This window comes from Eubalaena glacialis, chromosome 1 (genome assembly GCF_028564815.1).
Source record: "Eubalaena glacialis isolate mEubGla1 chromosome 1, mEubGla1.1.hap2.+ XY, whole genome shotgun sequence".
Taxonomy (NCBI): Eukaryota; Metazoa; Chordata; class Mammalia; order Artiodactyla; family Balaenidae; genus Eubalaena; species Eubalaena glacialis.
Genome location: NC_083716.1, coordinates 238,569,289 through 238,584,225, shown reverse-complemented (window position 1 = coordinate 238,584,225; position 14,937 = coordinate 238,569,289). Strand labels below are relative to the sequence as shown.

At 48.7% G+C, this 14,937-nt stretch overlaps 1 protein-coding gene across 1 annotated transcript in view; it reads right to left on the bottom strand.

Annotated features, from left to right (window-relative positions):
• TWIST2 (twist family bHLH transcription factor 2) overlaps positions 1 to 14,607 on the bottom strand; it is a 50,257-nt gene extending 35,650 nt beyond the window's left edge. Inside the window, exon 1 of the mRNA XM_061206409.1 lies at positions 13,998 to 14,607. Within this exon, the coding sequence (XP_061062392.1) occupies positions 14,033 to 14,515 (483 nt within the window). The 5' untranslated portion in view covers positions 14,516 to 14,607 and the 3' untranslated portion in view covers positions 13,998 to 14,032. The remainder of the gene's footprint in view (positions 1 to 13,997) is intronic.
• Between the last annotated feature and the right edge of the window lie 330 nt (positions 14,608 to 14,937).

The following is a 14,937-nucleotide window of genomic DNA, read 5'->3' as shown; positions in this document are numbered from 1 at the left end:
AGGCCCACGACGGGGACTAACCCAGCCGTTAACCTCCTGGTTTCTTTATGTCTCTACGGCAAAGGCAACTGTGGTTTCGGATTGAGAATTCAAGCACAGCTCACTGCATCCGCGTGGTCACGGGTGTCCTGCAGAGGACAGACAGCCTGGAGGAAAGTGCCTGCCCAGGGCTCTCCCCCCTGGAGACCTCAGAGCCACTTCACCCGGCGGTGATGGAAACTTACAAACATTTCAGTCGTCTTTCTGAAAAGGATTTGGCCATCTGGCAAGGGTGGTCCCAGAATGTGCCAGAAGTATGCATCCGATGCAGCCCAGGGTGTGAAAGAAGACAGCCTCAGAGCAAATTAGATTAAGGTTTAGAACTGGAAAGGAAATGTGAGACTCAGAGCTGGGGGCTCAGCCCAGTGACACTAGGTTGGGAGGTGCAGGTGTGATTCAGATAGTAGGTGAGGCTGCAAACCACCGGGGTCCAGGCTTCTAGAGAACCTGACTTGTCAGGATGGGAGGGGGTGTAAACCCACCGGCACCGCCAGCTTCTCCTTCAGTCCTGCACGTGTGCCGTTCATCCCCGAAGGCCAGGAGCCGGGGGTGATTGATTTGAACCTTGGATTCCAGTGACTGGTGAACACAAGTGCCTCCAGAAGGTAAGGAGGCTTCTTTCTTGGGGCTCCTCTCAATCTGGATTCGGGGAACAGTCAGTTCACTGTATTTTCTCCACTTGCTTCCACAAATCTGAAGTGCCTTATGATTAAGAGCATATATCCCCAAATACAGAGAGAAGAATAATAAAAGAAAGACAAATAAGGATGCTGAAACCAAACAGAGGGTGGGGTGACCACAGGGGAAGAGGATGAGCTAATTCCTGTAATTAAGCGCTTATGCCGATCTGCCCGGCAGATAAGGGCAGAAAGCAGAAAGATACATGGTCCCCCCCGCCCGGCCCGCCAGAAGCCGGCCTGGGGTCCCGGTAGGGAGCCCAGCTGGGCCAAGTTGATGGGTTCTGGAAGAAGACATCAAATGATCCCAGCATTAAAGGCACTCCGAGAAAACGGTGGACAGGGGACAGGGTAGTGGCGGTGGAGTACAGAAGATACCAAAAAAAATATATTTCGTATGTTACTTCAGAAGGAACCAAAGTTGTGACGTGGAGTGAAAGTTCCAGCGAGGGCGGATCTGCAGGAGGGCAGAAGGCTGTCTTGCGGGAGCCCTGCTTTACCAGCGTGGGCCTGGGGGTAGGAGGGTTAGCCAGAGTCCAGAGGAAGGGATGCTTGGTAAGAGCCTTCCACTCTCCCTCTCAAAAGTCCTGGTTGGTTTTCTCAAATTGCATAAGTGATACACGGCATTTGCGGAACATTTGGAAAATAAAGAAAAGCAATAAAAATAAGAAGGAAAGGAAGATTTTCCACTAACATTCTGGTCTAGAGACATTTGTCCTTACCTTTCTCTCTCTCTCTGGACGAACACACCCATGCAAGCACGCTCTGAATTTTCAACCTGGGATCATATGTTCTGTTCCATTGTATAACCGTTTCCCTCACATTATTAAATATTTGCTTACGACACAAAATCTGCTGACCGTATAGTGTTCCAGAATATGGCTAAACTGCAGTTTATTCAAGCAATTCATTTAGGACATTTTAAACACTTCCCTCATATTAACAAAGCTGATATGAATGTCTCTGCTGCTAGGCAGAGCCAACGTGATTCACTCAAAGATAACTCCTAAAAGTGTATTTGCTCCATCCAAGCCTATTTCCAATTTTTCAATCTTTTTTTTACCTACTGTTCAAACCTCTTTAGAAAGATTTTGCAATTTATCTTCTCCCTGGCAGGGACAAGAGGACCTGTCTCCTCACACTTTCCTCAATAGTGGGAATTATCATTATCTCTCTATATTTTCCACTTTAGTAAAAAAATAGTATCCTCCTGTTTTACTTTGAATTTCTTGGCTATTGTTGAAGTGCAACACTTTTATATGTGTATCGACCAACTGAATTTCTTCTTTTGTAAATTCATATATTTTGCCCTTATTTTCTACTGGGTAATTGTCTTTTCTCCTACGGACTTTTAAGGGCTCTTTGTCTCATAAGAATATTGATCCATTGTAAAACACAGTGTAAATATTTCCTTCCCAGTTCATTTGAAAATTCTGGACATCCTAGTTTTTTGGTATTTGGAAGTTTAATTTTTTAATTGAGTTGCAGTTATTCCTTTTCTTTGTGACTTGTGTCTGCTATTCCTCAAATGACCAGCTTCAGGAGCCAGGGCTGTGAAGGCTCCATCCACATCAGCACCGTCATTTCCGTTCCCTCCGTGTCCACCGTCAGGCTCTGCGGTGCCCCTGCTGCGCCCCACCCGGTGGGCTGGGGGTGGGCACCCATGTCAGTGATCCCCGCCGGACAGAGCCACGGACCTTGACGGGACGAAACGACATCCATTTTGTCCGCCACGATTCACCAGGAGGCCTGATTTTCTATTAGCTTTGACGGCCGATGTTTTCATGGAGAGGTTGGGTGGGTGGACATTGTGACACCCGACTGGCTGCAGGGACAGTGAGAAGGACGGGGTAGGCGGGAGGGGGCACCCTGTGTGTGTGCGCCCAAGGGTGCCGACTTAGTTCCCGTCACCCGGACGGTTATATGAAAACCAGCTGCAGGAAGGATGGAGCCCACCCGCCCAACATGGCACTGCCCTACCCTGGGTGCTGGCCCAGTGTCCACAGTGTGTGGCACCCGGGGGGATATGGCGAGCCCCCGGTTCGGTTACTCAGAGCAGAGGTGGCCGGAGAGAGGAGCAGTATCCCCCAGGCACAGTAGCGCTGGGCGGCACTTGTGCATCAAAGAGCATGCCCTCTGCACCTGCGCTCCGTCCTCGCACCTGCGCTCCGTCCTCGCACCTGCGCTCCGTCCTCGCAGCTGCGGGAGGAACCACGCGGCAGTGATGCATCGGGGCCCCGGCACAAGATGCGTCTGGCTTGCGGGGGTGACCTGGGTTCTTGTCAGGCGGCGACACAACTTAACTAGGGGGCCGGCAGGCAACCTGAGTCCTGTCCTCCTGCCTCGATCTGAGTTCTCTCTCTCAGCAGCTTGAGGGAATCTGTCTGCCTCTCTTCTTCCCTCCCTGGTGGTTTTCTTTTGGGGGCAGGGGTGCACAGAGGACCAGGAAGAGGGGAAGAGCAGCAGCAAATTTGCTTTCAGCCACTCACCCCTGCTGGCGAGATTCTTTCGGACCTGCTTCGCGTTCTCCTGAGCCCTCCTGTCTGGATTCTCGAAACAGTCCACGAGCCCAACACTATCTCCGGGGTTTCTGCGAGTGTCTCAAAGTGTTGACTGTGTGACACCACGAAGGTGACGGTGTTTTCAGAAACGGAACTGAATCACGGCGGAGGAAGCACCGGGTGGGCCACTCTCCCACCCGTCTCCCTTGGTGGGTCCCTGGGGCACAGTGGCTCAGGGAGCAGGCGAGGAGTTAACCTGGCAGTGGGGGAAGGAGAGAAAAAAGATCAAAGGAGAAAACACCACCCAACTGGCCCTGAATGATGGCGTGCCACCCCTTTCCCCATGTCCCTCTCTCTGGGCGCGGTCCCCACCATGCTGGTCACATGTCCACTCTGCACTGGGCTAGGGTCCCAGCCCTTAGAAGGTGGCACTGGAGAAAGAGAGGGATTTACCCAAAAGAGCAGCACAGGGCCAGAGGCCCCCCTTCTCAGGAATCACCAGCTCGGGGTGGCCACAGCATCCCCTTTGAGGGTCTCTGAGCCTGCGAACCAGACTGAAATCGGCTCACTCGTGGGCAGGCCCTGGGCTTTACGGAGCCCACCGCTGAATGCGATGGGTCCAAACGCTCCTGGGCCACTCCTGCAACAGGTGCGGAAGATGCTCCCCGCTCTTGTCTGTGGGGTCGATGGCTGGCAGTGCAGAACCTTGGGGCCACTCCCGCCCCTGCGCCCCTCCCCCCCGTCCCCCAGTCCACCGTGGAGAGGCTTCCAGAGGTACAATCAACAGGCCGCTAAGTGTGTTATCAGAATTGTCTGAGGGACTTTTTTTATGAACACATTAGGAAAGAGATTTCGAAAGGAAAATGTTTTTAGGCAACACAACTTGACTAGATGAGAAGCATCTGACAAGCGCTGAATCAAGTGGATAAACTGGATTACATCTCTGGAAAGTGGAGAAAAGGTAAAGGTCTAGCACACCTCCACCCCCAAGTCCCATCAAGTCACCAGAGAGGCCCACAGTCTGACTCAGGATTTTTTTGCTGGTAAAATACACAATTTACCATTTTAACCATTTTAAAGTATACAATTCAGGGGAATTTTACACTGCTGTGCAAACATCATCGCTATCTAGTTCCAGACCTTCTTCATCACCCCAAACAGAAATCCCACACCCATTAAGCAATTCTGTCCCATTCTGCCTCCCCGCCAGTCCCTGGCAACCACGAATCTACTTTTGCCTCTTCTGGATATTTCCTGTAAATGGAATCGCACACTATTTGGTCTTTTGTGTCTGACTTCTTTAACTCAGCATAATGTTTTCAAGATTCACCCATGCTGTAGCATGAGCCAGAGCATGCCCTCTGGCTGAGTAGCTTTCCACTGTATGGAGAGACCGCACTGTACAGACCCCTTCCTCAGCTGATGGACATCTGTATTGTTTTCACCTTTGGCTATTGTACATGGCACTGCTATGAACCTGAGTGTGCACTTTTGTATGAACGGCTGCTTTCAATACTTTGGTGCATATACCCAGGAGGGAATGGCTGGGTCCTACTGGCTCTTGGAATTTTGATAACCGCAGGACTATGAGAAACTTACCCCATCATTTTACAGGCAGGAAAACTGAGTCCCAGCGAAGCTATGACACGCCTCAGCCCAAAAATATAGGGCTGAGAGCAGGAAAATGATGTCCACTGCATGTTCAAATTCAGGAAAAGTCCTATTTGGATTCTCAATCCCCTGGACCCAAGACAATGGGTTTTTCCCAACAGATTCACTTGGGGACCTAGACTGCCCCTGCAAGAGCAACTGCCTTTGCTTTCTGTCTAATTAAAATTTCCCCAAATAGAAAAAATACCATGTCAGAGAAATTCACTAAGGGAAAGAATTACATATGATTTGTTCTGGAAACGGTGATTTCACTGAAGAGCAAAATCCATTGGGGAGACACACGTTGACCACATATAGTCGCGATCATTTAAAACCTCCAGAATTCACATTGTGGAGAGGCAAGCAGGAGAGAGCACAGCGGGTGCCGGGAGCCAGAAACACACCAGCTTTGCTCTTTGTGTCCTCACTTCCTCTTTGCCTCTTTCTGGTTAGCAAAAGCGAAATTATGTAATTAACATTGAATGATACTTGCTGTACCTTTCAAAACATACACAACACAAGCTGATTGTCCGAGAGCTTGCTTCATAAAATCTGCACATTGACACGCTTCTGAGGAACGAGCCAGGAGGATGAAATCTGTCACCTGTGCAAATAACGCTTTATCACCATTCAGAGAACTCGGCCGCTCCAGCAGAAGGATGCTTCACGAGATGGCCAGCATGGTGAGTTGGCTTCTCTCAGCAAAGCCAGGCGCGTTCTGCTTCCCCTGTGAACCTCAGAGGTGGGCGGGTGTCATCTCCTGGAAGTCTACTGTCTTTGGACGAGCGAAAGCTTCAAAGTGAAATTTGACAGTGAGGTTATCTACAGGAGGAGGAAACCAGTGCTGAGTTCCCACGTCTTCTCGTTAACCCTGGCCGAGGCTGAGCCACGCTGGCTCACGCTCAGGCGTTCGTCCGCGTGACCTGAGGGCAGATCAGCAGCAGCTCCGAGGCCGGTCCAGCCCAGCTGAGCATCCGCCTCCTGGGCTCCCCACGCCTATGCAGGGGGCCACCTCAGCCACCGAGCTCTCGGGGACCTCTGCTTTCTCTGGCACCTGGGGCACCCGGTGACTCTGGCAGGGTCCTGCAAGTCGGGCGCCACCTCTGGAACATCTCTGACGGCCCTCTCGGGGTGATGCTGATGCCCGGGAGCAGGTGGCAGGCGAAGGCTCTGCAGGTCCTTGTTAAGTCATGCGGCCCCAAAGCCTCCCGCCTGGGGCATCATCACAGCAGCGTTGAGGCAGCCCTACTGGATTTTACGAAGTGTCACTTTTCTGGGAAGGCCGGGAGGGTGTTTGTTCTGATAAACCACTGTCTTCTAGGTTTCTCAGGGACCCTTGGGGAGACGCGATGGGTCTTCAGGGACCAGCAGAGGGAGGTCCGCGCCCGCACACACACCTGATCCTTCTGTTTCCTTATTAAGGGGCCCCGATCCCCTCAATCGCCCTATTCCGTGTGAAATTCTCCACACGTCACGTTTCCCGTTCAGACCTTCACTTTCTCTTTTACTTTGCCATTCCTGAAAAAGTTACCTTTGTCATATATAAATCATAAATGATCGATTCATGTTTCCAGAATCGCTGGAGACGCGTAAGAAGATTAAATCACTCAACGGTGAAATGATGTGAAATCGTTCATTTTTGAAATGTAATAAAACAAAAGTGGATGTCGCATAATAGTGATCTTTGAAACGAGCAGATAAGTAGATCACAATCCACGCTTTTTGCTTATTGTTTAATTAAAAGAAAATCTCTAGCCTCAAAAAATCGTCTAAAAGAGAGTTCCGGAACCGGCAGTAATTTAACACCCGGCAAAATAGCCTTGAGTTAATTCTGCCCTTAAAATACTTGACTGTGTGGACTCTTTACACAAGAGGGGTGTGCGTGGAGATCCCGTGCAGCCCCACCACGGACACCGCGAAATACCAGCCCGCAAGCATCCGCCGGTGGAGTCACCACATGGTTTCGTGCAGTTCCAGGTGGTTGAAGCAGGTCATTTTGCACAAGAAAAATCAACAAAACAGGACACACCAGGCTTTCTAGGGTACAGATATCCGTTAGGGGCACTTTTGTTCTAGTATCCGTGGAACAATTTTCTTAGAAAAGAGTAACGATAGACAACGAAGGAGAGGGAGTCACCCAGCACACAGTTTGGGGGACGGGCGGTCTGGCTGCACATCTATTACTGAGCTGCACTGAATTTCCAGAACACCCAGGACTGCTCTACTGAGAGAACCTGAGACGGGGTGTTTATTCCCCATGCCTGTTTGTGCTGTTGCTGTGGCCTGATGATGGGCTTTTTGTTCATCCTTTATCACTTACTACAATATGAACGCTTTCGTGGACTTCAGTTATTAATCGTGATAGATCTCAGCTAAAGAATAAGCACGAGAGAGGATGCAGGGTTGTAGGGTCGGGGCGGGGTAGGAACTGAGGAAGAAAGGCTCACCAGACAGAAAAAATGCACGAAGGATCAAGTCTTTCTGAGGTTCCCGCCGACGCATACAGATATCATGAAAAAGGACAACAAGGTGGCCACGTGTATTCTGAAGACTTTGATTAGTTACGACCCAATGTATACGTAGTATGCAATTTGGGATGATTTAAACTCAGGAAAATTAATCTTCAGTGAGGATGTTGTTCATCAGTCAAACCCAATTATATGAATAGAGACGTGGCGATGCTCTCAATTCAAGGAAGAAAATAAAGCCCTTTCCACCCCCGCCCCGCCCCTTTCCTCTCCAATTTGCAGTCATTTTAGGCATTTCCCAAAGAAATGATAAGCACCTGTGTGTTGATCAAGGCACTCTCATTAGGAATGGGATTTTCAATGTACACAGCCTTCCAGAAGTGACCCAGTAAATACAGATCTTCCTAATCCTGCAGGCTAGCTTTCCCTGTTACTCTTCCCGAGTTAACAGTCTGAGTTATGGAGGCAGACGACTAGGTAGCAGGCACTTTCGCACCCACAGGGCCAGAAAGTCAAACAAGGCAAATGGCTTTTGACTTCTGATCCCACTACACTCCCTGCAAACAAATCTACTTAAGGAGCTGAGATTAATGAAAGGAAATAGCAGCTCAATGTTCATTTCTAGATCTCATGATTGAAAGAACATGCTGCCTGCTTGCATTCTGACTTCCAGAATGTTAAATCAAAGTCGAACACACACAGAAATCCACCACGGCCACAGAGGCAGAGACTAGAAACTATTGGCCTGTGTTTTCTTTCAGGGAGTTTGTTTATTTTACAAGCTGTTCCTCAAGGAGCCCTCACTTGTCTCTGGAGCAGGCAAAAATCTCTTGCATCTCTAAGAAGAGGGACACACTCAGAGAGAATTGAACAGAAAGGCCAGTGTGGTATTTCATTTGTGCAGCAATAGAAAAACAGCATGAACAACAAAAGTGGGGGCATTTGTTCTCCGTGGGGAGTCGGACAAAGGACCCCCACACCTCCCCTCCCCAAGCACAAGGCTAAACACCCACCGCCGGTTTCCCTTCTGCGTCGCTCTCCCTGACGCTCCGGAGAGGCCCTGGCTGGGGACCCCAGCACAAGCCTCAGCCCTGGGGTTGGGGTTGGATGTTTGGTCTCCATCGCAGTGTTAATAAAATTAGGGTTTTTGCCCAAATCTTTCCCATCAGTCACACACCGGATCTGCACGTCCAGAAAAACAAATGTGAACCCTCCATCACGAACAGCAAGGAAAAGGAATCTAATGGCAGACAACATAATTTACCATTTCCCCCCAAAGATGCAGGTGGCTATTTTTAAGGTCGAACATGAGCTAAAAAGAAAGGAGTATTTTTCAGAATAACCGAATTTGATAACTTAAAGCTCATTGGGCTCAACCTTGTCCTTCATTCAACGGATGGGGAAATTCTGGTCTAAAGAAAGGAGGGATGTGCCCAGTTTTAGAGGCACTGCTCTTAGGATGTGAGAAGTGAAATTACCATTCTACAGGAGACACCACGAGAAGCTGGGTCATCTAAATCTTCCCCTGATCAAATAAATAACAGAGGAAAACGATATTATGGGAAGAAATTGAGTAACAGCGGCCTCCACAGACACCATGCCTCGCTCTCTCAACCACGTTCCCTCCTACACATAATCACAGGATCACATTATTCTAAACAAGAGAGTTATAGATAAAATAATACAGATTTCAAAGCACGTAAGACATTGTTTTGATTCAAAATGACTCTATTTTCAACTAACCACGAAACATTTCTCAGGTCGGAATAAAGTTACGTGCTGGCTTTTCCAGTGTCTGATTCGAGTCTCCTTTTAGCATGACAACTGTTAGCAATCACTGAAGAAAAATCCCACCATGCCTTAGCTGACATCAGCATGGAAATCGCAGCGTTAATGTCACTGTATCTCACTCCAAAATAAACATTAAAGGCATATAACTAAATTGTGGTCAAAGACTTACCCAAACGCAAAATACGTTCCTATTAAAAACAAACAAATATTAATTTAAAATAACCATGACTCAGTTTACGATTTGATATCTCTGTCAGTCTCTCTCTCTCTCTCTCTCTCTGTCTTTCTCTCTCCCCACCCCCCAACTGTGTACTAAGACTTCAATCTCTACACTTCTTGCATGAATAATTTTGATAAATCATCGGCTTTAGAACAGTGTGTGTGGGGGATATGTAAGTCAATATAGACTTAGTATCTTAAAAGCAAATGTTGTGTCAGTTTCAAGTGAATATTTCCTAAAATTCCTTCGAAAAATATATTCGTTATTAGCAAAGGGATAAATGTATTGATTGGTATTTCTCCTCTAAATTTCTGGGATTCTACTCTTTGTTTTAGAATTATAAGGAACCACTTCTAATTCATTATATATTGCAAATATGAGAAATGCCTAAAATTCTGAAAAGTGCAATAATGCAAATGATATCAGGGAAAAACGTGGATTTTTGCTCAAAGCACATTTTTTTGGTTTATTACTCTGAGATAGGCATAATCATTCCTTATATAATTTGCCCATTTGAATATAGAAATTTTAAAAATTCCTGTGGAATATCTTTTCTTTCAAACTTTTTATTTTGAGATAATGGTAGAGTCACAGAAAGTTGTAAGGAACAGTACACAGAGATTCCCTTACACTCTTCACTCGGTTTCCCCCAGTGGTAACATCTCAAAAAACTATAATACAATATCACAACCAGGAAACTCACACTGATACACTCTCCAGACCTTATTCAGATGTCGCCAGTTTTACGTGCACCCCTGTGTGTGTGTGTGTGTGTGTGTGTGTGTGTGTGTGTGTTTCATTCTATACAGTTTTATCACATGTGTAGACTCAGGTGACCATGTGAAATATGTTTTTAAGCATTTTCTGCTTTTAGTGTTTCATCTTGGCTTTACCTTTGAATGCATCCATGTCTGTATCTCTTAGATTCTATGTCTTCTTTATGGCTTTGCTTCTTGGCTACACTAACGTATTCATCTCTTCTTTGAATTTTATTGCCTCATCCGTGAATTCTTTGCTAGCAGAAAGCTTTGTATTTGGTTTGCTTTTTGCAGCACATTTATCCTTTCCCAGGACAAGACACAAACATAAACAGACTTTCCAGCATACATCCACAGGGTTTTTAAAGACACCAGTGAGAATAGATTAATATAAATACTAAGCTTAAAAACTGTCATAAAAGTTCAGCCTTTAAAACTGGCTTATTAAAATATTTGTTTTTTTTTAAAGCCCAGATTTAAACTACAGTTATGAGTTATGGTGCTCTGCTCAGAAAGAGTTTACTTTATGATCTTTTCACCAGGCGAAAGGAATCTGGCATCTGTGCCGTCTATCCAAAATATAGTGAAGCAAGGAGGATGAAAACTCAATTCTTTCAGGTTCAAGACTTGTCTGAAAATAGTACAGCTTTCAGAAAACCTCAGCAAAGTACTACATTTCAAATGACCTCAAACAGCCACTCTCCAAGTCCCAAGCCTCCAGCTCCCACTCTGGCCAGATGGGTAGCAAGACCTGCTTCCTGCAAGATTTAAAGAGTAACTACAAATATTTAAGGAAACAATACCCACGTAACAGAGGTCAGCCCCTACATCAGATCTTTTCAGTGGGCATTTTATAACAAAACATTACTTATATTTCAAGTAGCTGGGCCATTCATTCTACTTCTTCCCCTGACCAATCAAAAGCTCTCCTAGGATTCTGCATTTCCATTCACCATAGGGAATTCATTTTCTTTCACGACCAGCTAGCATTCTGAATTTAGCCATTAACGAACACTTCCAAAAAGTCAATTTTCAGGAGAGAGGAAAAGGCTTACAGATACTGGATGGTTAGAGGGTCCTACTCTGTTCTCCAAAGTAACTAAAAGTTCTTGGGGAAAAAAAGGTAGTATTTTGAGGATGGGAACCTACTGAAAATCTATGCAGATTGCAGAAGTTAGAGAGATATCATCTTTAACCACAAAGCAGAGAACACGAAAAATGTCTGATAAGTAATCATCACCTCCCCACACCCTCCCAGCCAGGTGCCCCCGCCAACCCTGCACCGAAGACTCAGGCATTTAACGAGAAAACTGAAAACTCCTTTGGAGATTTTCAGATGAGATGAACCCTGCTGACTGTCCAAAGACACCTGATTTATTGTGTATTTGTATTTTTAAATACCAGGCCAAAGGAAAAAGTCAGGATAAACATTAGCACCAGCAGTACTCTGATTTTCCCTGTGTTTCTCTTTATATCAAGGGACAATTTCGGCGTTTAATGTGGTTGCTGCTCGTCTAGACACAGCTTTTCTCATATATCTCAATAGACACTAAAATCACATACAATTTATGGAAAGGTCTAGAAATTCCTTACTAATACATATACCTAATGCATCTTAAAAATGTTACAAATAAATAACAAATGCCACGGAGCAACATTTTCAGGAAATCAAACCAATTATGACTGTATTTATACTCATACAGACTAACAGCTTAAAAACAGAAAGAATACAGAAGTTTGTCGAACATGCCTGATAAGTAAAAACAAGGTGCGCCCAGGATCATCAGTGTGTCAAAGATTTTCACATTTCCCTTCTCTTTCCGTACAGAGTGGGTATCTATCCACCTAAGGAAACTGGTTTATCAGACCTAGTCAGTTATATTCAAGAACAGAAAAATAAAAATAAATGGGCCCCATGGAGATCATTTGCTCTCCAGCTGAACGTGTTTCTCTCTTACATTTCAGGGACTTTTTTCCAAGAAAACTCTTAATGCTTTTCATGTATTCATTATAAGTAATACCTTTTATTTTTATATAACGTTAACTGTGCTCTATGTCTGATTCTCTGTTTTAGGAATGCAATTCTTTTCAAATGAATCTTAAAAGATCCTACGAAATTCTTGCATTAAGGTAATACCTCTTGCTTTTGTTTTCAATAACTTTCTGGCGGGAAGTCTTAATGATAATTCTGTTGACTTTTTCCTTAAACAAAGCTATATATGTGTACGTTTTCAAAAGATCACATTCCTCATGTTTTTTCTTATTTCAGATGTGCTATAAACTATGTGTGGTAGAAAGGGTACATGGAATTAACTAATGGAAGCTCATAATTTAGGCAGCAAAAACCAGAATTAATGTATCATCCCACTGTAGCATTTTAGTACTCGGCCAATCCAAACTTTCTTTCCTAGGGAAATATGTGATTGAGACACTTTCCATCTGCTTTTGACAAAGATAGGAGAAGATCCCTGTAAGTTATTCTCGGCTAAAAATTCTTTTTAAAAAGTCCATAAAATGATTATTGTCTTAGGGGCCTATTTCACCAAAAGAATTTTCAGTGGCACAGAAATAAAAACTAAAAAAATAAAATAAAATCCACCTGTGCTAGATCAGCCTTTCGTAGCCACAGCAAAAACATTTGCAGATATTATAAAACACACAGGAAAGAAATGGATATGCTTGGGAGAATGGGCGGCTGCACGCTCTTGATTAATCTAAATTCCTTCTGTGTGAAGTGGAGACGTGAATAAAAACACTGCAAGATGAGCGAGAAACTAAAACATACCAAGTACGAAGGATTTTTAACCCGGCTCTCTCTCCACCAAAAATCCTGTCTGAGAGAGGCATGGTCACAGAGCCTTCTGGAAAGGTCAGGACAGCATCTCCGCAGTTAGACATTGTCTAAGGGACTTCCAAGGTGTCTGGTGAAAAGGGGCCGGTGCAGGACGCCCTGAGCGCTCTACTAGAGGAATCCAGAACTTCCAGTGCTCTCGGCAGCCGTGTCCCTTTGCCTTCTCCGGCGCCGGGCCCTGTCGCACCGCCTCCCTTTCCCCGCAAACCTGTTTCCCAGCCTGGACCCCTCGCGCTCTCCTGCGGGGCCGAACGCTCGGACGCAGCGCGGGCAGAGCCCCCTCCCAGACTCTCGAGGTTCAAGGCTGGGGCCAGAGGCTCCCAGCTCCGAGGTCCACTCCACCTGCCTGCGGGCAGCCGGGGTTCCCAGCGGCGGTGTCCGCGCTCCGGTCTCCGCGCCTCAGCCTCGGCCCTGTCCTCCGCGCTCGGGGCGCGGATGGTCCCCGGCTTTCGGGCTGCACCGGCCCCGGAGCCGCCAGCACAGGGCAGCGTCCTCCCGCCTTCCCCAGGCAAACCCAGGCGCCGCCGGTCCGCACCTCTGCGCCCACCGGGCGGGCCAGGGCGCCGACGGCCGGGTCCCCGAGGCGCGGGCCGGGACGCCCTGCAAGAGCAGTCGAGGAGAACTGGGTGTCCGCACGACGAGCGCGCTCTGCCACTCCCCGGGAACGGGGCGAAGCCACAGCCTGGCACGGCCCGGCCCAGGCAGCTTCCCGGGCGGCCTCCGCTCCGAGGGACGCAGTGGGTAGCTGGTCCTCAGATCTGTCCCGGCCGGCTCCGGGCAGTTCTTCTGATGCCCACTCCCCCGACAGTCACCCACAGACCCCCACCTCCACAGCAGCAAGGACGGAAAATACCACTGTCACCAGTCGGCACGTTCCCGACTGACACCCTGCCTGGGAGCTTGCACAAAACCACAGGGGTGCCCCGGCACCTGGAAGCTTCCCGATCGACCCCCATCTGTTGCTAGGAGGAAAAGCGCACCCCATCCTGGCCGCCGCGGCCCGCCCGCTGAGGAGGGCGCCCGTCGCGCGCGCAGCACCTACCCTGGCGCGCCGGTCCGGACGTGGGTGGCGCGGCGCTAGTGGGAGGCGGACATGGACCACGCGCCCTCCATGCGCCACACGGAGAAAGCGTAGCTGAGGCGCTCGTGGGCCACGTAGCTGCAGCTGGTCATCTTATTGTCCATCTCGTCGCTCTGCAGGACCTGGTAGAGGAAGTCTATGTACCTGGCGGCCAGCTTGAGCGTCTGGATCTTGCTGAGCTTGTCCGAGGGCAGCGTGGGGATGATCTTGCGCAGCGCAGCGAAGGCCTCGTTGAGCGACTGGGTGCGTTGGCGCTCGCGCACGTTGGCCAGGATGCGCTGGCTCTGCAGCTCCTCGAAGGACTGCGCGCTCGGGCTGCCCTTCTTGCCGCGCTTGCCGGGGGTCGGGCTGCCATCTTCGCTCGACTTCTTGCTGTAGCGCCGTTTCCGGCCGAAGCGCTTGGGCTGCCGCTCGAGCTCCTCCTCGCTGGTGCCCAGGCTGTCTACGGGGGACACGGGCGAGCTGGAGCCCTCCTCCATGGCGCCCGCCCGGCGCGCGTGGGGCTGGGGGCGCCGGGCGCCGAGCGCGCGCCGCTGGCCAAGCCCGCGGTCGCCGAGCACACGCTCTCCGAGCTGCTCGAAAGGCTCTGATTTCAAGGCCGGCTTGTGCAAAACCGAGGTCTCCGGGAGAGGAAGTTATTCTAACTTTTTTGGAAACCCTAGCCGGGCTGGGTTGCTAAATAGTTGTCAGGAGCGAGGGCGGCGCGCTGATTGGCCGCCGCGCCCGGGGGCAGGACAAGTTCTGGGGCCTTCGCTGGCCGCCCCCGCCCCCCGGCGCGGCACTTTCAGTTTTGCCTCCCCCTTAGGCCCCGGCCGCGGCGGGCACCCGGGAGTGCCGGGCCCTCGCGCGCCGCCCGCGCCTCCATCCCGGGCTCTGACCGCTCTCCGGCCGCGCCGCGCCC